At 43.5% G+C, this 24,298-nt stretch overlaps 1 protein-coding gene across 1 annotated transcript in view; it reads left to right on the top strand.

Moving 5' to 3' along the window:
* The first annotated feature begins 2,210 nt into the window (after positions 1–2,210).
* Positions 2,211–24,298, top strand: part of Cnnm2 (cyclin and CBS domain divalent metal cation transport mediator 2) — a 53,887-nt gene continuing 31,799 nt past the window's right edge. The window contains exons 1-2 of the mRNA XM_013017594.1: positions 2,211–2,330; positions 12,501–12,615. Of these exons, the coding sequence (XP_012873048.1) occupies positions 2,211–2,330; positions 12,501–12,615 (235 nt within the window). The remainder of the gene's footprint in view (positions 2,331–12,500; positions 12,616–24,298) is intronic.

A 24,298-nucleotide genomic window follows, 5' to 3' on the forward strand; every position in this document is an offset into this window, starting at 1 on the left:
TTTTCTTTTTGCTTATGTGGTGCTGAGGAATCGAACCCAGGGCCTCATGCATGCAAGGCATGCGCTCTACCACTGAGCCACCTTCCCAGCCCCAAGAGATATAATCATTAAGAAATATTTATCAGTCAAAACTGAGCTAGGGCTGGGAAAAAAAAAAAAAACAAAACTGAGCTGATCTGAATACTGGTGGCTCACATCTATAATTCTAGGAACTCGGAGGCTGAGATCTGAGGATCCTGGTTCAAAGCCAGACTGGGTAGGAAAGTTTATGAGACTCTTATATCCAATTAAACCCTAGAAAACCAGAAGTGGTGCTGTGGCTCAAAGTGGTAGAGTGTTAGCTTTTAACAAAAAACCTTAGGGACAGTGCCCAGACCTTGAGTTCAAGCCCCAGAACTGGGGAAAGGGGGATAAAAACAGCTGAGAAAAAGGCATAGAGATGTACTTATAGTCACTGTTGTTGAGAAGCTGATGTGGGAAAATCACTTGAGCTCAGGAGTTTGGTACCATCATGAGCCACATATACCCCCATCTTAGAAAAATAGAAACTGAGCTGATTAACGTATTATTGAATAACCCTTGAAGTTGGTTTTAAGACAAAAAAAGAAAAGGCACATGATTTGACAAAACCAAACAAAAAACAGTTGGAATTATTAACCTGTAAGCCAAAAATTTACTGGAGATCAAAAAGCACTGAAAAATATTCTAGAAAGGATTCTCTATTTCTTCAAAGTTCACTATAGTCAAGCCAGTTCAATGGAAGAGTTAAACTGCATTTGGAAAGAAAGATGGCCACAGCTCTTCCTTTCTTATCTTTTTCTTTTCTTTATTTTTGTCCAACCCCAAAGCACAAAATGCAATAAATAAGACCTTTCAGGCAGATGTTCTTTCCTTAGCTAAGAGTGGAAAGGAATTCTGCAGAAAGTCTCACTGCATTGTAGAGATAACACTGCAACATAATCAAAAGTATAGGTTTAATCAGACCAGAATTCTTCCTTAATTCCTTCCTTCCTTCCTTCCTTTCTTCCTTTCTTTCTTTCTTTCTTTCTTTCTTTCTTTCTTTCTTTCTTTCTTTCTTTCTTTCTTTCTTTCTTTTTTTCTTTCTTTCTCTCTTTCTCTCTTTCATTCTCTCTCCCTTCCTTCCTTCCTTCCTTCCTTCTTTCTTTCCTTCTTTCCTTTCTTTCTTTCCCAATCCTGGGCCTTGAACTGTAGGCCTGGGCGCTGTCCCTAAGCTTCTTTTGCTCAAGGCTAACACTCTACCACTTGAGCTACAGCACTGCTTCTGGCTTCTTCTGTGATTAATTGGAGATAAGAGTCTCATGAACTTCCTGCCTGGGCTGGCTTTGAACCACAATCCTCACATCTCAGCTTCCTGAATAGCTAAGATTACAGGGATGAGCCACCAGTGTCTAGCTCTACTTGTATTTATTTATTAGCTGTTTAACCGTTATTGTTTATTACTTTGTGTGTGTGTGTGTGTGTGTGTGTGTGTGTGTGTGGTGTGTGTGTGATTCTGAGATTGAACTCAGGACATCCTGTGTGCTAGGCAAGTGCTCAGGCCCTGATTTCTTCACTTATAGCATGAGGACAATGGTTCATATACCCTGTACTATAAGAAAAACTGTCCTGACTAATCTATGCAAGGTTTTTTTTTTTTTTTTTTTTGTTGGTTGTGGGGCCTAACTCTGGGCCTGGCGCTATCCCTCAGCTCTTCAGCTCAAGGATAGCGCTCTACTACTTGAGCCACAGCGCCATTTCTGGCTTTTTCTGCTTATGTGGTGCTGAGGAATCGAACCCAGGGCTTCATGCATGCAAGGCAAGCACTCTACCACTGAGCCACCTTCCTAGGCCATTATGCAAATGTTTTTAAAGGAAGAGCGGTTAGAAACCCAAGGTGTGTCAGTTACCTTTTAAAGTCTTGGTGTTGTCATTTAAAATTTGGATTAGTGACAATCTCTGTTTGGAATACTTACAAGATATACAAGTGCAGTGGCTGGCATACAGAGCCCTTGGTCACTGCATGATTACTGTAACTGCGGGTATGGAATGTCTGTTGAAGGAATTGGAGCCTCCATGGACTTGGTCTATATTCCAGGAAAAGGCAAGCCCACTAACCTGATGAGTTAGATAAAGCATTTTGCCTTGAAAGGTCATTAGTACAAGTGCACTAGGTACAGTCGGTGAGGTGTGACTGGGGGACGCCAAGAAAAATGGGGTTTGAAGTAACAGCCCTGTCATCCAACCAGAAAGCCGAGTCTGACGCAAACACAGCTTTCTTAATGGCCATGAGTGGAACAAGCTACCAGGAGAAGTTTCCATCTGGAGGACTGGTAATTAAGCAAGATGAGGTGAAACTGCTGGAAAACTGCAAGAGGAATGGAAAATAAAAAGGGTGCCTGTACTGAATGAGTTAAGGCTGTGTGTACTTTAATTCAGAAACAAGGTTGGGTGATTGGAAAAAGTTCAAGTAATTAATTCTAGAGTAAACTGTTTGAGATTAAATTCATTGGGGGAGAAGGAGAGAATCTCAAATGCTATATTAAATTTTCCTAGTTCTAGACCTAGGGTCAGGATTAGATCAACTCTTACCATCCAACCGCAGCAGAAATTCCCATGATGCAGTTATGGAGCTTGAGAAAGTAAGTAAAAAGTCATTCCAAGTATTTTTTTTGACTATGTAAAATATTGGTGGGTGTTTTTTTCATTGCCTTTGCCCTATTTATCGTGTTATTTCCCTTTGGACATTACAAGTGGAAACCTCTGGCCATGTGTATTATATAACTGTTAGGTATTAGCATAGCGCCGGGAGCAGCTATCCAGACAATAAGGGGCTCTTGGTCTTGACAGATGGTATCAATTAATAATGACACTAATGATGGTAATTAGTATCATTTAGAATGGCACAATAATTAGTAATGTTTATAGGGCATTTGTAATTGGCTCTATAACTGGCTTGAGCACTTGGTATAGGTAGCCATCACTCAGTCCTCCCAAGGGCTTTGCTGCCCATACTATTTGTTCATGTTACAGGTGGTGTTATGGTTTAGATATGAAGTTTCCTTCAAAGGCTAATGTGGGACATATTCCCAGGTAGTGCCTCTATTTTGGGAGATGGTGGACTTTAGGAGGAGAGGCCTAGCTGAAGGATGTAAGTCACTGGGGCTGTGTCTTTAAAGAGGCATTTGTGGTGGTAGAATGCTTGCCTTGTGTGCTTGAGGCCCTGGGTCCGATTGCTCAGCACCACATAAGCAGAAAAAGTCAGAAGTGGCGCTGTGGCTCAAGTGGTAAAGCACGAGTCTTGAGCTGAAGATCTGAGGGACAGCGCCCAGGCCCAGAGTTCAAGTCCCCATGACCAAAAAAAAAAGAGGCATTTGGTCCCTCCCTGTCTCTGCTTTCCCGGGGGTGTGCAGTGAGCGGCTATGCACCGTCAAGTCTTGTCTTCCATGATGCTCAGCCTCACCACAGGGCCCACGCAGCCATAGAGTAAGACCTGTGAAGCTGTGAGTCAAAATAATAAACCTTTCCTCCTGGAGCGTGTTACTCTCAGGTATTTATCACACCATTGAAAAAGATTAGCCCAGATGAAGAATCTGATGCCCCAAAATTCAATTCACTTACCTGAAGTTGAATAGTCAGAGGGGAATTTGAATCTAGTCTCTGATTCTACCGTATCAGGAAGCTTCTGAGTTACTTATGCTTTGGTCAGAGTTCAGCTTATTAAAGTTACTATTTTATTTATTTTTTTGTTGGTCATGTGGCTTGAACTCAGACTGGGCGCTGTCCCTCAGCTCTTCAGCTCAAGGCAAGCACTCTACCACTTGAGCCACAGTTCCACTTCGGTTTTCTGAGTGGTTTATTGGAGATAAGAGTCTCATGGACTTCCCTGCCCAAGCTGGTTTTGAACCATGATCCTCAGATCTCAACCTCCTGAGTAGCTAGGATTATAGGCATGAGTCACTGGTGTCTGGCTTACAGTTATTATTTTAAAAGCTTGCTTTCTTTAAATCTTAAGTACTACCTTAAAAAATCCATTGGAAAATTTAAGTTATGTGTTAATATTACAGATGCATATTTGCTTGTTTTTTGCCTCAATGTTTATAAATTTGCTAGATGACAATTCCTTTAGTGAATACTACTTGCAAGTTGATTAGTTTCTTAAACATTTCAGGCCATACTTAGATGTCTGGGATTCTCAAGCCCTTTAAACTTTTCCTAATAAGTGAAATGCATAACTTTAATAAGCTAAATAGCCTCCTAAAAATTTTTTTTGGGGGGTCAGTCATGGGGCTTTAACTCTGGGCGTGGGCACTGTTCCTGCGCTCTTCAGCTCAAGGCTAGTGCTCTACCACTTGAGCCACAGCGCCACTTCTGGTTGTCTAGTGATTTATTGGAGATAAGAGTCTCACTGACTTTCCTGAGTAGCTAGGATTACAGGTGTGAGCCACCGGCACCCGGCCCTCCTAAAATTTTTAAACATAAAAACAAAGCATAAGACTGAGGTGTGACTCAAGTGGTAGATTGCTTGCCTAGGACCCTGAATTCAATCACCAATGTACCAAAACAAAACAAAACAATCAAACAAAAAACCCACAGATACTATGGAGCATGGTATATATAAATAATGATTACTTGTGTACTTAGAAAAATAATACTATTTATTCACTTAGGGGTTACAAATTGATTTATTCAGCCAAGGTAGACAAAATTACATTCCAAACCTTCTGTAGAGTTTTGAACCAAATATTTAGGATTGGGACAATATTTAGGATTCTGCCTAGACTTGTTTTAGTAGGCCAAACCCTTTACAGCTTTGTGATTATCCAAGACTAAGCCTTTTTTTTTTAACTGATGCAAAACATTTATTTAAAGTTAGTTATTTTATGCAATAGTTTTCTTATGATAACCATCTTTTACGTCTGTAAATAATGTTAGCAAAATAATTGTTAGCAAAATAATCTTAATTTTTGAAATCTCACAAAATTTATATTTTACAATCCACCCTGAATATCAGGGCTGCAAGAATAATCCAACATTTCCTAATTCCAAATATTTTACAGCTGTACCCAAAAAGGAAAAAGAAAGCAAAACAAAAACCACAAATGCTTGGTTAAGGGCTAATGTTACCCAATCAGCCAAAAACTAAATAAAATGCCAGATTATTAGCATTAACTTAATACAGTTGTAAACTTTAGTTGTCACTTTGTCATTGCTAGAGCAATCACTGGTGCCCTGAGGGCACTGCTGCAAACCAGTGTCTCCTCCCCCCTGCGCCTGCACTTGGGCCTCTTTCTGATGTATTCAGTTTTGGGTTTGTTTGTCACTTGTGGGGCTTGAATTCAGGCAGCGTCTGGGCACTGTCCCTGAGCTCTTCAGCTCAAGGCCAGCACTCTACCACTTGAGCCACAGCACCACTACTGGTTTTCTGGTAGTTAATTGGAGATAAGAGTCTCATGGACTTTTCTGCCTGGGATGGCTTCGAACTGTGATCCTCAGATCTCAGCCTCCTGAGTAGCCAAGATTATAGGGGTGAGCCACTGGCACCTGGCTTCATTTATAGGGTTTTTGTTCAGTATTCATTGGCAATAATTTGGATTGGTCAATACGATTGAAAACTCATGTCCACTGTGACCCGTACCCAGGACCATGTCTAGCACAATCAGTACCCTTGTGTGAGTTAGGAGAAAAGTACTCTGCTAGGTAGATGAATTACCAAAGGGCCCCGGGTCAAAGCTCAAAGTTCAGCTCTCAGAGCCTGGCTGAATTTTACCTTCTTTTTACCTCTTTCCCACAGTCCCTGTAGCTTACAAGATACCCCTTCCTGCCCTTTGGTTACCTTTTTTAATTTTTTTTTTTTGCTTTGCTTTTTTTTTTTTTTTTTTTTGGGTCCGATCATGGGGCCTGAACTCTGGGCCTGAGTGCTGTCCCTCAGCTCTTCAGCTCAAGGCTAGCGCTCTCATTGGTTACCATTAAGACTCATAGATTTCCACAGAATGGTCAAATTGCCTTTGGTGATTTAAAGTGGTCCTTTGTAGACTTTCTGTAAAGCAAGCTATCCTAGAGCTATGATGGCTTCCTCCTCCTCCCCACAGGACTGGAGCCAGCTCTTCTCCTTTGAGCCAGTTGCATTTGTGGCAGAACAATTATTAGATGCCATTAGATGCATTTAATTACAAAGCACATAGTTCTGCTGGGCTTTCTGATACTGCTTTTAATGGCAAAGCCCCAAAGATCTCCTTAATGGTTCATGAGGTTTGCAGTTTCATTTTCTAGCTTTTGTAAATCCTTTTTGCAGTATTCTCATGGAAAATAGTCTCCATCATCTCGCACTTATTTTGGAAGCACAGCTCATTTTTCTTCAATCATTTACCACATTTGCTTGCTGAAGTTTGTGGTGCAGCCAGGTCCAGCTGTGGCTGTTATGGCATTTAGATGGCCTTTGTTGTGATTGAATGAATACAGAATTAGGTCCTGACCCCACAGCCAGGCTTCCTTTGCAACCATTGTCTCCCCAACAACCTCCTCGATCAGTCAGTCAGTGAGGAAGGTGGGCAGCTGGACACCAACCAGGATATAAGGCTACTCTCAGGTAGCTGACTCCTCTTGATGTCATGGTGAGCCTGCCCTATCTTCTCTGCTTCCTGCCCCTACTTTGCTCTGGTTGCCTTCTCCTTATTGTTTGTTCTCCCTCCACAACCTCAGATTCATTATCTCATTGAACCTGGGGCTCTTGGTTTTTATTTTTACATTGTCTGTGATCTCTGAAACATTTTTTTTTTCAGTTGTAGGGCTTGCACTCTGGGCCTGGGCACTGTCCCTCAGCTCTTCAGCTCAAGGCTAGTGCTCTACCACCTGAGCCATGGCACTACTTCTGGTTTTCTGGTGGTTTATGGGAGAAAAGAGTCTCACAGACTTTCCTGCCTGGGCTCTTTTTGAACCATGATCCTCAGATCTCAGCTTCCTGAGTAGCTAGGATTACAGGCATGAGCCACCTGTGCCCGGCTTGTCTGAAAGATTTTGTAATACATTTCTTGGTATTGTCGGGGTTTCTAAGATGTAAAGGAAAGCTGGATCATTCGTATTCAGTAGACAAATGATTTCCCATCATGCGTACAGATGTGAGGCTGGACATGTAGCATTGATGAGGTGCCTGTGCATGCCAGATGATGTTTCAGGCTTGGAGGGTATGCCCTTCCAGCTATGTCTCTGGGCTGGGTGCTGGTGGCACATGCCTGTAAACCGAGGTACTCAAGGAGGCTGAGATCTAAGGATGGAGGTTCAAAGCCAACCAGGCAGGAAAGTCTGTGAAACTTTTATCTCCTATGAACCACCTGAAAACTAGAAATGGTGCTATGGCTCAAAGTGGCAAAGCGCTAGCCTTGAGGAAAAAGAGCTCAGGGACAGTGCTCAGACCCTGAGTTCAAACCCCATGACCATCACCACCATCAACAAAAACGTATATGTCTGTCTTTGTGGATTCTGGATTCTGTAGCTAAGCAGGGAAAATGAAACAATATAAGGTGTGTTCATTGGCATGTATGTATGGTACAGGGCAGAGGGCATTCGTCTGGATAGGAAGGGTAGCAAAGGCGCTGGAAAGAGTATTTGAGCAGAATCCTGAATGAAGTGGAAGAGTAACACGAAAATTTTAGGAAGAGTGATGTAAAAGTGAGGACAGAAGAGCCCTTAAGATGGGATGTATTTGGCATATTTAAGGAGTGAGAAGAAAACCAGACCAGAAATCATGGGAAAGGAAGGTGTGAAAGTCAACAGGACGGGGCTGGAAGGTGGCTCAGTGGTAGAGCGCTTGCCTTGCATGCCTGAGGCCCTTGGGTTCGATTCCTCAGCACCACATAAGCAAAAAGAAAAAATGGAAGTGGCGCTGTGGCTCAAGTGGTAGAGCGCTAGCCTTGAGCTGAAGAGCTGAGGGACAGCGCCCAGGCCCAGAGTTCAGGCCCCATGACCGGACCCAAAAAAAAAAAGTCCACAGGACCAGTTAAGGCCTGACACATGGTGACTGTGTGTGTGTGTGTGTGTGTGTGTGTGTGTATGTGCGTGTGTTGCTTTGGTAGTGCTAGAGATCTAATGCAGGGGGCTCAGGCAGGCTTGGCAAGTGCTCCACCTTGAGCACCCTTCACCCCATCCCTACTACTTTCTCTGCTAGGGATGGCTTTTTTTTTTTTTTTTTTGGCCAGTCCTGGAGCTTGAACTTAGGGCCTGAGCACTGTCCTTGAGCTTCTTTTGCTCAAGGCTAGCACTCTACCACTTGCGCCACAGCACCACTTCTGACTTTTTCTGAGGAATCAAACCTAGGGCTTCAAGCATGCTAGGCAAGCACTCTACCAATGAAGGGATGACTTTGTTTTGAACTTTGCATTGTGACAGTTATTGGAAGTGGGGTGTTAGTGGCTCACTCTTGTAATCCTAGCTACTCAGGAGGCTGAGATCTGAGGATCAAAGTTCAAAGCCAGCCAGGACAGGAAGGTTTGTGGGACTCTTATTTCCAGTTAGCCACCAAAAAGCAGAAAGTGGAACTATGGCCCAAGTGCTAGAGCGCTAGCCTTGAGCAAAACTGCTCAGGGACAGTGCCCAGACCCTGAGTTCAAACCCAAGTCCCAGGACACCCACAAAAAAGTTATTAAAGGGGTTTTGAAAGTGATAAAATATTTGCTAGTTATAGGAAAAATTACTTCAACTATTCTGCAAAAGTTTATTGTGGAGAGCAAGAGTGAGGCAGAGAGATCAGTTCGTGACCTTGAGGGTTGGCAACTCAAAGGAATGTATTGGTCACTTGGACCAAGGGGACTGTTTTGAGTAGAAATGACACAAGCTAAAGATGAAGCCCAGTGTTTGGGCATCAGCATCTGGGTAAATGTTGATGCATTCCGACCTCACTCCCTGCGGTCCCAGAGGAATAGATTTTAGAGACAGAAAATAAGATTTGCCATGCTTGATAGGTTACCTGGTGGAGATGCTGAGGAGGCATTTGGTGAATAAGTGTAACTTCAGGGGAGCTCTCTGGATGGAGATATAAACAGATGGGGTGAGAGCAGAGCAAAAACAAACACATAAAACTAAAATAAAATGGTTAAGAAGTCAGAATAGCCCAGGCTAGTGGCTCATGACTGTAATTCTAGCTATTCTGAAGGCTGAGATCTGAGGATCAAGGTTCAAAGCCAAACTGGGCAATTAACCACTGTTGCTAGATCTGCTGCATTTGCTTTTTTTTTTTTTTGTCAGTCATGGGGCTTGAACTCTGGGTCTGGGCGCTGTCCCTCAGCTCTTCAAGCTCAAGGCGAGCACTCTACCACTTGAGCCACAGCACTACTTCCGGTTTTCTGAGTGGTTTATTGGAGATGAGAGTCTCACAGCCTTTCCTGCTGGAGCTGACTTTGAACTGCTATCCTCAGATCTCAGCCTCCTGAGTAGCTAGGATTACAGGCGTGAGCCACCACATACAGCTTCAGTTGCATTTTTGAAGCAATGCAAGTGCAGGATCTTTCTAGATTTTTCTCCCATTTTCATAATTCTTTTAGTGACTCTTCAATAGGTCTGTGTTTGGTATTTAGCAGCTTGCTTTTACTGATTCTTTGTGGAGGATTCTTTGCAGAGGATTGCACCCAGAGAAGCAAAATCTTTCTATTTCCATGTTTCTGCAGTTTTTAGAATTTGGTCTGGGCACTGTCCCTAAGCTTTTTTGCTCAAGGCTGGTCTCTGCCACTTCGCGCCACAGCTCTACTTCCAGTTTTCTGGTGGCTAATTAGAGATGAGAGTCTCATGGGCTTTCTTACCCAGGCTGGCTTTGAACAGCAATCCTCAGATCTCAACCTCCTGAGTAGCTAGGATTACAAGCGTGAGCCACCTGTGCTCAGCTTCTGTAGTATTTACATAGTTGCCATGGTAGGTACCTATGTCATATCGTCAATAGATGACCAGTTCTTCATGAACATTCTTCTTTATCCAGGTAGAACTAGATAGTGGTCTGCAGTCAGGCACTTTGGGGTGTTGTTGGGGTGGGGGTGGGGAGCATTAGTCAATTGATGAGCAGAGTGTCTCATGGGAGCCAGCTGGAAGTCTTCTGTAAGTGTTTTGATGCTTGTCTTCTCTGTGAGAAGTTTTGTGTAGTAAAGATGCATCTGATTTGTACATGTTAATGTTCGATTCCGAGGGCCTACTACAGAACTTAGCATGTAGTAAACGTTCATAAAACAGGTGTTGAATGCATCCATGCCAGGCGCCAGCATCTATATTGACCTCAAATGCATTCTGAATTCTGATCCTCCACCGCAGGGGCCTCATGGCATCGTACATGATTTCATTCTCCTTGTTTCTTCTTCCATTAGTCTTTGCATCTCTTTCTGCTCTGTGCCAGCGTCCTTCAGTTTATTATGTACTGCAAGCTACTGTGTTGATCATCATTCCAGTTTTCTGACTAAGATTCATGACCAAATGTGTCACAGTTTTGCTGCCGTGGCACTCTGCCCAGAGAGCGAGGAGACTGCTAGGAAGGCAGAAAGCCATTCCTTACTTCCCTATTCTAGAGTTCAACCAATCCTAGAAACTGAAGTCTTCTGTTTCTTCACAGAGGAAACATGACAAAGGCAGTGGCTGTCCACGCTTCCTTCAGGGGCCAGTAAGCTGGAGCAGCTACTTCTAGAGGTGAGAGGGGAGGGAAGTCATCTCCATAACTTGTGTGGCTCACCGCACTGCAGACTTGTGGTCCTGAGAAACAGTACAGTTGCTATCCGGAAAAATTTCAAAACAAGCCTGTCTAGGATTGCTCAAGTGATATAAAGGTGGTCTTCGAGGAGCCTGCCATTTATATTTCTAAAATAGTTATTTGTGGCTAAATAATTCCACTGATTTCAAGATCTGATTTGTATGGACATTAGAAAAGGGTGATCCAAAGGCAGGCACTGGTGGCCCATGCCTGTAATCATAAACTGCTTGGGAGGATAGGGATGGGAATATCACTGTTTGAGGCCAGACTTGGCCAGAAAGTCCATGAGACCCTTTCTTAACCCATAGTTCGGTGCAGTTAGGAGTACATCTATTATTCTAAGGTATATTTGGAGGCTGAGATCTTTTTCTTTTTTTCTTTTTGTCAGTCATGGGGCTTGAACTCTGGGTAGAGGCTGAGATTGGAAAGATCATAGTGCCAGGTCAGCCTGGACTAAAAAGTCCATAAGATTCTGTCTCTGAGGAAGGGAAAGGAGGCACATGATGACATATACCTGTAAAGAAAGGCACGTCGTTGGGGGCTGGGAAGATGGCTCAGTGGTAGAGCGCTTGCCTTGCATGCATGAGGCCCTGGGTTCGATTCCTCAGTACCACATAAGCAGAAAAAAAAAAAGCCAGAAGTGGAGCTGTGGCTCAAGTGGTAGCGTGCTAGCCTGGAGCTGAAGAGCTGAGGGACAGCACACAGGCCTGGAGTTCAGGCCCCATGACTGGACCCCCCCCAAAAAAAGAAAGGCACATCATGGCTCAGATACACGTCTGGGCCAAGACTACCTCAAAACTAATGAAGTGGTTGGAGGAATGGCTCAGTGGTATCATGTCAGTCTAGCAAACATGAGGCTGTGAGTTCAAACTCCAGCACTGACAAAAGGAAAAAACAAAAAACGAAGGAAGGAAGGAAGGAAAGAAGCAAGATCAGGGTTATGTTTGCCCGAAACCTAATCATTGTTATTTTTATGGAGCAGTGCCTATTTGCCAAACACTGTGTCAAATTCTAATCGTTTTTCTCCAGTTTCCATAATAAATGTAAGATATGTCTCCAATATATAGATGAGTAAAGGGAGAGGTCAAGAGGGACTAAATGCTCTCGGTCACACAGCCTGAGCAGACCGAAGATCCAAACCCAGCCCTGTCTAATTTTGGAATTTAAGCTCTTAATCACTGACATTGTTCTCTAGTGACACAAATTTGAGCTCTAAAAATGGTGCCTTTTTTGGTGAGGGGGTCAGTAATCCAAGACAGCCTTGATCTCCCAAATGGCCTGTCAGGAACAAGGTGGTATTATCTGTTCCTGCTCCTGGATGGCTTAAGCTGGGGTGTCATTCATAGCAAGGGGCATCTCCCTTAAAAGATAGCCTACTTCACAAATAAAAAAAAAAAAAGATAGCCTACTTGGGGCTGGGAAGATGGCTCAGTGGTAGAGCACTTGCCTTGCATGCTCGAGGCTGGGTTCGATTCCTTGGCACCACATAAGAAAAAAGCCGGAAGTAGCGCTGTGGCTCAAGTGGTAGAGCACTAGCCTTGAGCTGAAGAGCTGAGGGACAGTGCCCAGGCCCAGAGTTCAGGCCCCACGACTGGACCCCAAAAAAAAAAAAAAGTTGGCCTACTTTTATGGATCTTCAGAAAAGCCCAATGAATGCTAATTCCTTTTTCTATACATTGACTCCTTCATTTATTCATTCATTCAGTAAAAATAAACGCACATCTTTTTTTTTCTTTTAACTTGATGACCCTTTGAATTTGAATAAGAATGTCTTCATTTCCAGTCCAAATTCATGTGTGTTAAGAAGTCAGGGGAATTCTTTGAAGATGTTCTTAAATTCAACGAGAAGGGGGACATGTTTTTCAATCCAGGACAGATTGTTCTAGAATTTGGTGCCAGTAGGAGTTAGTAAAGTCAATACAATTAAATTAAATAGGAAATAAATGTCTTTTATTAGCAAGGCCTTAGGTGAGGTGACAGTTGCTCACTCTTCTGGGAAACAGAATTACTGTCACCTGGCGGTCACTCATTGGCTTCTTTTACTGCATCATGTCCCAGGGAAAAAATAATTAGCTCTTCTTTGGATAAGATCTTCCAAAGATAAAACAATGTTTTCCCTAGAACTTTATGACTCTTCCATTTCCTATGATTAAATTGTGCTATTTATTCAACACTTACTAAGAGTATTGTATATCAAACTTTGTGCTAGTTTCTGAAGCTTTTGATGTGAAAGTGAAGCCTGGCCCTTGAGAAACTCCCAGAGGAGTAAAAATCACACAAAACAGACTTTGAGAATTACTCAGGTAATACAAATGGGGTCATGCTATAGATGAATATCATTTCAGTTTTTTGTTTGTTTTGATCAATCATGGGCTTGAACTCTAAGCTGCTGTCCCTAAGCTGCTGCTTCATGTTGTGTTTTGTTTTGTTTGTCAGTCATGGGGCTCGAACTCGGGGCCCAGGCATTGTCTGTCAGCTCTTCAGCTCAACGCTAGCGCTCTACCACCTGAGCCACAATGCCACTTCCCATTTTTGAGTGGTTAATTGGAAATAAGAGTTTCATGGGGACTTTTCTGCTCAGGCTGGCTTTTAACCTCGATCCTCAGATCTCAGCCTCTTGAGTAGCTAGGATTACAGGCATGAGCCACTGGTACCCGGCCATTTCAGTTTTCTTAATGCATTTAGGGTGACTTACTTTTTATAACTCTAACTCTAACTATATATATTAGTTATATAGTTATATATGATTCTGTGTGTATGTGTATTCATGTGTGTGTGTGTGTGTGTGAGAGAGAGAGAGAGAGAGAGAGAGAGAGAGAGAGAGAGAGAAAGAGAGAGTTGAACTCAGAGTCTAGGCCTAGGCACTGTCTTTTAGTTTTTTCACTCAAGGATGGAACTACCACTTGAGCCACACCTCTACTTTTGGCTTTTTGATGAGTAATTGGAGCTAAGAGTCTTTCAGATTTTCTTGCCTGGGCTGGCTTTGAACCTTGATCCTCTGATGTCAGCCTACTGACTAGCTAGGATTACAGGTGTGAGCCATTGGTGTCTGGTGCATTTGTTCTCGAGGTTTCTAGGGATAGGAAAGGGATAGGAAATGGAAGAGCAAAGCTCCAAGACTTACTTTTTTTCAAGACAAAGAGGAGCATCTTAAAATAGTTTTATCCTTGTTTTTTTTTCTTCAAGCTTATTTGTGCAAAGTTGCAGGAGAGATGAATGTGTTAAGTAAGAATTCAGAGTAGGTGACTTTCCCCTCCAGTTCCAAGATTCAATGAATGACAATGGCACTAATCAGTGGCTGTGTAGCAACCACCGTTCTGCACCCTTTTTCTCCATTGTGATCATTGGGAAGGACTTTCAGAAAATAGGACAGTTTAATGAAAAAAGAGAATAAGGGCTTTCTTCTTCCTCTTTCTCCTCCTCCTTTTGTTGCTAGTCTGGGCCTTGAGCTCAGGGCTTGGGAAGTTTCTTGAGCTTCTTTTGCTGAAGGCTAGCACTCTACACTTGAGCCACAGCGCCACTTTTTTTTTTTTTTCCTGAGTGGTTTATTGGACATAAGAGTCCCATGGACTTTCCTGCCCAGGCTGGCTTTGAATTGCAATTCTCAGATCTCAGCCTCCTGAGTAGCTAGGATTATAGGCAAGAGTCACCAGTGCCCAGTTTGAGCTTTGGAAGTTTTGGCTCACTATGACTATTACCAGAAGGATCCATCCTTATACGCAAGTTTATATAATTGCTCTTCTTGTCTCCTTGTACGGCACAAATCCCCTAAGAATTTAATTCCATCGTATGAAGTAGTCTAGTCACAGAAACAAAGTTTAAATGATGATAGGTCCAAAAACTGAAGCTCAGGGAAGAAACAGAAATGCAAGTCATAAAACAAAAGCCCTGCTATTTCGACACCAGAAGTATATTTCTCTTTCTCTTTTTAAAATCTTCCACTATTACTAGATATGTTGGACCATTACCCAACTAGTGTGACCAGTTCTCATTTGTCATCCCTTCCACAGCTATAAGGCTACAGGAAGACGAAAATGGCCTCGTTGGTGCTAAAATAAAGCCCTCAGTTCTGTAGACGAACTACCTGTCCCTTGGGAAAGATGCAAGGTTCCCATCAAGGCGGCCTGGGAGCCATCTTTTGTGTTAGGCATGCTTTCCATTGCAGATCATTTACTAGGAAAACATTCCAGGGCGTGTACAGTGAGCGTTACAGACCACCAAAAAAGATGCCCGGCATGCCTCAACTATTTATAAGAAAATATTTCCCCAAAAGATGGGAAAATCCACATCTTTAAATACTCTGGGAGAGAAGAAATCATGGAAAAAACTCTTCCGTCTTGGTTCTGTTGGTTCATAGGATTTTTTTTTCTCTCTCACACAAATCCAAAGGATTTGTGTGAATTAAGCAATTCATATGGTAACTGGAATTTTCTATTATTGCCTCATATCGGATTTCTGGCAAAAGGATTTTACAGGAAGACTGAAGAACAAGCAGGTGGAGGTAAGGAGTCTGGGCCTGCCTACTTGTGCTGCCTGGGAGCCTTCTTAGGTATGAGTCAGAGGATGGTCTTAAACACAGTGCTTGTAAGACTTTGTCTTCTTGTCTTTCAAACACTACAGTGCAGTTAAGTTTTTGTTCTGAAAGGTTACTTGACTTGCTCTGTTATTTCCACTAGGACTGGCCTTCAAAAAGAGAAGGCTTAGCCAATCTGTGTAAAGAGGCACACACCTTCACTAGTCTATCTTCATAGATAATCGATTGTCTATTGTCTTGACCTTGGGAAGTAAGATCTTAGTCTAGTTTTCTTCCTTCCTTCCTTCCTTCCTTCCTTCCTTCCTTCCTTCCTTCCCTTCCTTCCTTCCCTTCCTTCTTCCTTCCTTCCTTCCTCCCTCCCTCCCTCCCTCCCTCCTTTCTTTCTTTCTTTTGGTCAGCTGTCGGTCTTGAACTCTGGGACTAGGTGCTGTCCCTCAGCTTTTCAGCTCGAGGCAAGCTCTACCACTTGAGCCACAGTGCCACTTCTGGTTTTCTGGTGGTTTATTGGAGATAAGAATCTCCCGGACTTTCCTCCTTGGGCTGGTTTTGAACTGTGATCCTCAAATCTCAGCCTCCTGAGTAGGTAGGCTTATAGGCATGGGCCACCGTTGTCCAGCTAGTTTCTTTTAATACTGGCTTTCTCAATCCCCTTGTGGCGTGGATCCTGAGTCTCTTCATCAGAGTACAACCAGGGAAATGGCATCAAATACACACACACACACACACACACACACACACACACACACACACACACACACACACACACACACACACACACACAGTCACCAAGGGATTTATGCTAAGTACCTGGCTTATGTTTTATGAAGCTCTAGGAGTCTGACGTGGACAGGACTGGCCTTCAAAAAGAGAAGATCTCAAGCAGGCCAAAACTCACAGGCATCTCTCTTTTAGTTTTTTTTTTTTTTAAGCAATCATACGTGTAGTCCAGGCTGGCCTTGAATACTCAATCCTCCCGCCTCAGCCTCCCAAGTTCTGAAATTACAGGTGTGCGTCACTATGCCCAACTTTTGACGCTTTTCTCTACAAATGGAATGTGGTCTTTCTTTCAGAAAGCCTTCCTCCTGCTCTTAAGCCTTCTGGCTGATTAGGTCAGGTCCACCCAAACTAATCTCCCTTACTTAAAGTCAACCCCTCATGGACTTGAATTACATTCACAAAATCCCTTCAATGGCCACACTTAGCTCAGTGTTGAATTAGATGACCAGGAACTCTTAAATCAGTCCACATTGAGAGAAGCCAAAATAAAAATGTTACTGCCATGGAAGTAGCTCTTCAGACGTTCAGTAAATCAAGGCTGTGCTTTCTGCTGCTTTTTAAGTTCAGTCTGAGCATTCGATTTTATAATGGCCCTTCTAGCTAGGTTAGTTCTTCTTGTCAGGATTGGAACCTGCTCTTGATTTTTAAAAGTTGTGCCTAACCAGGCATGCCTGTAGTCCCAGCTACTCAGGAGACTGCGATGGGAAGAACACTTAGGCTCAGGAGTTCAATAATCAGCCTGGACAACATGGCAAGATCCTGTCTCAAAAAAGAAAAGGACAAGAAAAGCCAGATGTGGTGGTTCACACCTGAATCCTAGCTACTTGAGAAGTAGAAGTCAGGAGGATTGCCAGTTGGAGGCTACTCAGACTGAGAGTCAGCAAGATTCCCATCTCAATCAACAAGCCAGCTGTAGTGGCTCATATCTGTAATTCTAGCTACAATTGGAGACATGAAGGAGGATCATGATCTGAGGCTGTCCTTATCTGAAAAACAAAAGCAAAAAGAGGGGCATGGCTCAGTGTAGATCTCCCACCTAACAAGAGGGAGGTTCTGACTTTAAACATCAGTTTCATCTGAAGCAATTTTCTGTTGATTGAAAGATGTTTTCCAGGCTGGGAAGGTGGCTCAGTGGTAGAGCGCTTGCCTTGCAATGCATAAGGCCCTGGGTTCAATTCCTCAGCACCACATAAGCAAAGAGAAAAAAGCCGGAAGTGGCATTGTGGCTCAAGTGGTAGAGCGCTAGCCTTGAGCTGAAGAGCTGAGGGACAGCGCCCAGGCCCAGAGTTCAGGCCCCACGACCACCAAAAAAAAAAAAAAGATGTTTTCTTATTAGTTGCCATCTTGTGAGCTCTTTCTGTTATTTAAACTTAAAACCTAAAGTTTAAGAGTCACTGTCTACAGAAAACTGTATACCCTTACTTCATGAAGAAAGCTGTTAAAATGATCCAAAGGTAGGCAGATGGTGCAAAAAGGTTCTGGCTAGAAAAGGACGATCGCAAAAGAGAGGCCTTGGTGGTGGTGCCATGTTCTTTAGTGGGCCTGGGCAGCAGCTTCTGGGCTGGTTTTACACCATTGCCGTTGGGGAACCTGGGAAAAGCACTGGGATCATGGGTAAAAATAGGTGGGTCCTTTCTATTTTCTTTTGAAAAACCAGTTTGTCGATATATAGTTATCTCAAAACAAAAACTGTAATGAAAATGATGTATTTTATAAAGCAGAGAAGCTCTTCATGATATGAATGATAATTTTCTGATTCATCTTTAAAAACAAATGTGTCCTCAAGGAAGTAGACAGCTGTGTATACGTGCTCCTGTACTGGGACTAATGTTTATGTACTGAATATAAATCTGGTGAGTGAAAAAGAGAATTTGCCTGATGGGAAAGCTATCGGTGACAGTTACATGTGGCGAGTCCTCTGCTTATTTGTTTGCTTGTTTGGTCGTGCTGGATTTGAACCAGGACTGCCAGGCAGGTCTTCTGCCACTGGAATCATACCTCCAGTCAGTTTTTTTGCTTAGTTATTTTTCAGGTAGGGAAGGTCTTGAGTTTTTTCTTGCCCAACCATTGATTGGTATCTTCCTACCAATGGCCTCCTGTGTAGCTGTGGTACAAACTGCCACATCCCAGCTTATTGATTATGGGACGGGGTCTCATTTTGCCCAGGCTGATCTCAAAATGCTATTTTCTTGATCACCTTCTGAGGAACTGGGATTCCAAATGGGAGCCACTTTACCTGGCTAAAAGTAGTGTTTAATATGAAAGTGTTTTAAAAAGATCGAAGTCAAATGCTTAGATGACATATTAAGCATACTGTAAAAAATAGAACTTAATAACTGAGGTAAGATACAATTATAACCTCAAAAATAATACTTAAATCTAAGGGAAGAGGAAACCTCTAGAAATGTGCAAGAAGGAGTGGATAAATGAAATTTAGCCCAGAAAGTTGTAGAGCTCTGACCTTGAAATGAAAAAGCCAAGTGAGAAAGCAAGGCCCTGAGTTAAAGGTCCAGTACTGGTGCTTGTGCATGTGCATGCGCACACACATTGCAAATCTAATAATCCAGTACATTATCAATAAATTCAGACTTCCATTCATGATACGATCTTAGCAGGAAACAGTATGGAATAAATCTTCTTCATCACTACAAAGAGCTAGATTTCTGAGGTTTTTTTGTTTTTTGTTTTTGCCAGTCCTGGGCCTTGAACTCAGGGCCTGGGCACTGCCCTGAGCTTCTTTTTTGCTCAAGGCTAGCACTCTACCACTTGAGCCATAGCACGACTTCCAGCTTTTTCCGTTTATGTGGTACTGAGGAATTGACCCAGGGCTTCATGCATGCTAGACAAGCACTCTACCACTAAGCCACATTCCCAGCCCCTTTCTGTGGGTTTTCTAGACACCAAGAGCCCATCTTCCACCCCAGTAAACATGGCAGCCATGTTGGTCAGGGCCTCCCTAGGATCAGGTCACTGGTTACTGGCCTGGGGTTGCTGTCCTGCCCGGGACCAGGCCTCCACTTACTGGTTGGCCTTTGGAATTTTTGGAAATAGTAAAGTTTTGGGTAAAAGGGAGCTTTTGTCTCCTAGAATAGCAACAGTTATCATCACTTAAACCCAGTGATTTCTATATACAGCAAGTGCTTCTATATATACACACACATATTGTTTATGTAGGACTATTTTAAGATCTGTGTCACATTTTTCTGGTTATTTTATGGTGGGAAAACTCTATTGGAAAAAATGCACTCTGGTGGGGATAGTAAGGTAAAATAAGTACTTAAAAAATCCATGGAGTTTGTTGTTTTATTTTTATTTTAGCTTTTTTCTTTTTTAGACAATGTTTCTCTCACAGCCCCAGCTGGTCTGGAACATGTGATTCTCCTGCTTCTGCCTCCCAAGTACTGAGATTGTAACCATGCACTTGCACATCCAGCTTATTTTAGCTTTAAATAGTACAGAAATAACTAGATGATAAATCCCTAAGTGAAATTGTATTTCTTCTCTTTTGGCAATCTGAATCCATTGTAGCTCATATAATACTAAGCTACTCAGTGTAAAAGTCAGTAGAAGACCTACAAAGTGTGTATGTATAAGCATTCATCTGTGTCTGATAGAAAATTCTGTTGTGAGAAGTGGCTTTTCACGTTGGTTTGTGTTATGTGGTATATAGTTCAGGAATTATCTTTCTCTTGACTTTTGAACCTTTGAGCTGAGGGGGAAATGAATAAGGAAAGGACTCATCTGCTGTTAAGAATGACGCCTGGATTGGCCAAGCACAGGGGCCACACTGGTAATCCTAGCTGCTTAGAAGGTTGAGATTGAGGGATCATGCTTTGAGGCCAGCCTGGGCATAAAAGTTCTCAAGATTACATCTCAGTCAGTAGTTGAATGCAACAGCACACATCTGTCATCCTAATAACAAAGGGAAACACGAATAGGAGGAACACGGTCCAGAGAACCCTAGCATAAAACAAGACTATATACTGAAAATAATCAGTACTAAAAAGGACTGGCAGAGTACCTCAAATGGCAAGATAGGGTAGAGAAGAGTAGGAAATAAGGGCTTCTAGGCTCTACAAAGGCCAACAAACTAACGTAAGGCAGAAAGAGACAGATGTCTAAGACGTTCAGAAATGTAAGAGAATATTTCTCCCTCTGGGAAGAGGAAAGGCTTCCTGACATTGGTGAGATTTTCCGAGGAGTTAAAAGTTAAGGAAGATGAAAAGGCTGTGATGGTGAGGAGCATCTGGCCAGCAGAAGGAGGTCCTGAGGGGAAGGCACGGCAGGCAGCAAGCCACGTGAGAGCATGAGAAGAGACAGGGGTGGATGGAGCAGGGGGACAGTTGGAGACTTTGGGTGATGAGTGACCTTTGACCCCTCCTCTCTGGTGTTTTCTCTGAGGTTGGTAGTTGATGGGACATGAGTGCTTGGGAGTAGTTGAACACTTTGACTAGACATGGTTTAGAAAGTTTTCCTTTGGAAATGAAGGAATAGAGAAGCAGCTGGTGTCATGCTAGACGTGGCGAGGTGGAGGGATGGGGATAAGGAGTCCCACAAAGATGAATGAGGACTTTATGATCCTAACAAGCTGTTGGACAAGGAGACACAAGCACCAGATGATCGCTTCTGATTTCCGATATTACTGAGCCGCTGGCATGGGTCATCCCTGCCCAGCTTGCTTTCCAGCTGCTTCAGCTGTTTCAGGTGATATCCCCCCACAAATTTGTCTCTTTTGAGTACAAGATCCAAATTAGAAAACAGAATTGCATAGACCAAAAATATAGTAGACTTACTCCCTTGTCCTGAAATTCTCATGACAATAGGTTGCTCGGCTTCCAGCTAGTCTGTCTGTAAGCAAAGAGATAGTGTTGAGGAGAAGATTCTGGGCTGAATCCCTCTTGAAGTCTGAGGACCGCTGAACCTACTTAGTTACTTCTCTTGTTACTCCCTCACTCTCTGCTCCTTTCCCTCCCTGGCTTCCTACTTCATTCATTTGTCCATTGTTAATGGCCTACCTCTTGCTAGTTCATCCTAGTTAGGTTCTACATGTTCAGTTTCATGGAAGTTGGTTTTTTTTTTTTTTTTTGCCAGTCTTGGGGCTTGAACTCAGACCTTGAATATCCTCCCTGAGCTTCTTTTTGCTCAAGGCTAACACTCTACCACTTGAGCCACAGTGCCACTTCCAGCTTTTTCTGTGTAGGTGGGACTGAGGAATCCAACCCAGGGCTTCATGCATGCTAGGCAAGCACTCTACCACTAAGCAGTTCTTTTCATGTACTTTGGGCATGCATGCATTCATTTAGTTTTTCTTAGAAAGGAGGAAAAGAAGAGACAGAACAAAGATGATTGCAGGATTTATGCTTGGAATCAATGACATTGGATGAGAGATTTAAGGGTAGTCATTTCCAGAGGGCTTATTCTGGAGAGGACAGACCAAGTCTCTCTTGGCCTTCTCTCGCTGGCTAGGGGTACATGGCAGAGGCAGGCCAGCCTGTGTCCCTGTTAAAGCACTCAGGACTATAGTTGAAGTCATACTGGATAGGCTTAGGGAGTCTGCACTTACCACTTATGCTGTCACCCTCAGATCCTCTTCCATGGCATTCCCTTTCTTGAACATATCTTGTCACCAAAATCATCTTTCCTCCATCCTTACTTTTCCTCCTCTTTCTTCTTCCTTTTTAAGTGTGTGTGGGGTGTGTGTGTGTGGGGGGGTGTACTTATCCATATCTTCTGCCCCTTTTCTAATCCCTCAGCAAATCCTAAAATAATCTCCAAAGCTGGGCATGGTAGCACACACTTGCCATCCCAGCTCGCAAGAGGTTGCTCCACTGTGACCACCATCCTCTGACTTGGGTTACCAAAACAGCTTCCCTACGGGCCGCCCTGTTCCAGCCCTGTCCCCACTAATGCTTTTCCTACCACCTGCCTTGGCCTTTCTCAGCACCGCACCCAGGGTGAGCCCTTAACAAATCACAGTGCTCATGTCTCTCATCTGCTGAGAACTGTCCGGTGAGTCACAGTCTAGAGTAATGCTGAAGTCTTTGTGACAGTTCACGATCTACGTGACTTCCCATCTTCCCCTTCTCCCTCCTACGCCCTGTATCTCAGCCACATCAGCCTCACGCCTCCTCAGGGACTCTGTTGTTCTGTCACCTGAAGCATCCTACGTCTGCTGCTCGTGACTCCTTCGGCTCATTCAGCTCTGCTCCGATGTTACCCCGGAAGGCCCTGCCCTGTGTGAAATACCATCCTGCCCCAACCATTTGCTCTTTGTAGCACACTGCTCACAATCTGACATGGGTTTTTAGTTTCCCTTGGTACCTGCTTCTGTACTAGAATGTTCCTGGAGGGCCAACGCTTCACCCTGTTCCCTGTGCTAGGAACCTGGCACAGTAGATATTCCATATTTATTGAACAAATAAATGAATTGATCTGACACTAGAGATCATTGGTGTATTCATAGCAGAGTGTTTTATGGCTTGTAAATTATGCTTATTTTCAAATACCACATGATCAGTGTATTCATTTGTAACTCAGACTGAATCTGATTCTAATCCGACTTCAGTGTATTGACTTCCCTGACTATGACTTTGCAGCCTGGCTTTCTTGGGAGATCTCGGCTGTGGCCATCACAGTATGTCTGCTGCAACTTGGATCTTGTCTTTCTTTTATCACTCAGCCCATTGAATTTCCTGAGTCCTCATGAGACCTGTGATTGCTGCCCATTGGATGATGAGTTTTGTGTTAGTAAACTAGAAGCCTATTAACATTAAGGACACAACAAATGTCATTCTGTCCTTGGTAGTGAGGGGCCATGACATGGCCCAAGGAAGCATTGCGTTCCATGTTAACCATGTCTTTTGGAGCTGTGTGACGCAGCTGTGGATGGTGAGCGTAACATGTCAGCTTGTTTCTCTTTATTGGATCTTCTGTTTGTTTGCTTCCTGGGGTTTGAGTGGCGTTGCAAGACTCCACGGGCTCTCTTTGCCTGGTGCTCCCATTATTCGGTCTTCAGGGCTACCGTATGTCATTTTTCTTGTTAGCACAGCTGTGTGAAGTTGTTCCTGATTCAGTTCTGCCTCATGCGCCCTCTTCGATTTCTTCCTCCCCTGTTCCAGTCAGTCTGTCTGCAGTCCCTTTTCTCATCATTCCAGTAACGTTGATGACATCAAGCAAATGTTTTCATCTGGCCATGACACTTACTCTGGTCAGCCCGGTCGCTATCCTGCTGGCTGTTGACATTTGCGGATCATCAAAATACAAACAGTGTCAGTCACTCAAAATCAGAGCTTAGGCATGTGTTTAAACCTGATAACCTACTACCATGCTGGGCCAGTTTGCTAGTCCACAGCCAAGATACAAAAGAGAAATTTCAATTCCTGCTACAGGTAGAAATTGGATTCCAATTCTTTTTGTTTGTTTGATCATGGGGCTTGAACTCTAGGCCTGGGTGCTCTTCAGCTCAAGGCAAGCACTCTACCACTTGAGCCACAGTGCCACTTCCGGTTTTCTGGTGGTTTATTGCAGATAAGAGTCATGGAATTTCCTGTGCAAGCTGACTTTGAACCATGATCCTCAGATCTCAGCCTCCTGAGTAACTAGGACTTCAGGCCTGAGCCACCAGTGCCCAGCTGGATTCCAATTCTTGTATAGATCAGTTCTGTGATCTAGCTCCTACATTCTGTTTGACCACATGCCCTGCCTGGAACACAGAGCAGCTAGAGACCATCACAGCAACTTCTTAGGGTTGTGAATTTTGAGTGGTGATGACTTCCTGGAGCCCTGCAGTCTGAAAGCAGGCCCACTCAGATTCTCTTTCACTGGGCTTAGTGTTCCTGTCTCCCTTCATTTCTAGGACTAGACTAGGAGCAGAGAGGTGAGGTTGCTAAATGTCAGGACAGTTGAAAGTAACTTGCGCATGCATGGCAAGACCTCATGTAGCCAGATAGAGCTTCCAGGCCCTGGTCTCAACCACTGTACTGCATACAGTTCACGCAGTTTACTTAGTGTTGTTGAATAGTTGTCATCATGTATTTTGCTCATTGCTATATTCTGATTCTCTTTGGAGATTAAGAATCTACTAGTTTCTTGGCTGGGAAGATGGCTCAGTGGTAGAGTGCTTGCCTTGCATGCATGAGGCCCTGAGTTTGACTCCTCAGCACCACATAAGCATAAAAAGCTGGAAGTGGCGCTGTGGCTCAACTGGCAGAGCGCTAGCCTTGAGCTGAAGAGCTGAGGGACAGAGCCCAGGCCCAGAGTTCAGGCCGACC

The sequence above is a fragment of the Dipodomys ordii genome, unplaced genomic scaffold (assembly GCF_000151885.1).
Source record: "Dipodomys ordii isolate 6190 unplaced genomic scaffold, Dord_2.0 Scaffold36, whole genome shotgun sequence".
NCBI lineage: Eukaryota > Metazoa > Chordata > Mammalia > Rodentia > Heteromyidae > Dipodomys > Dipodomys ordii.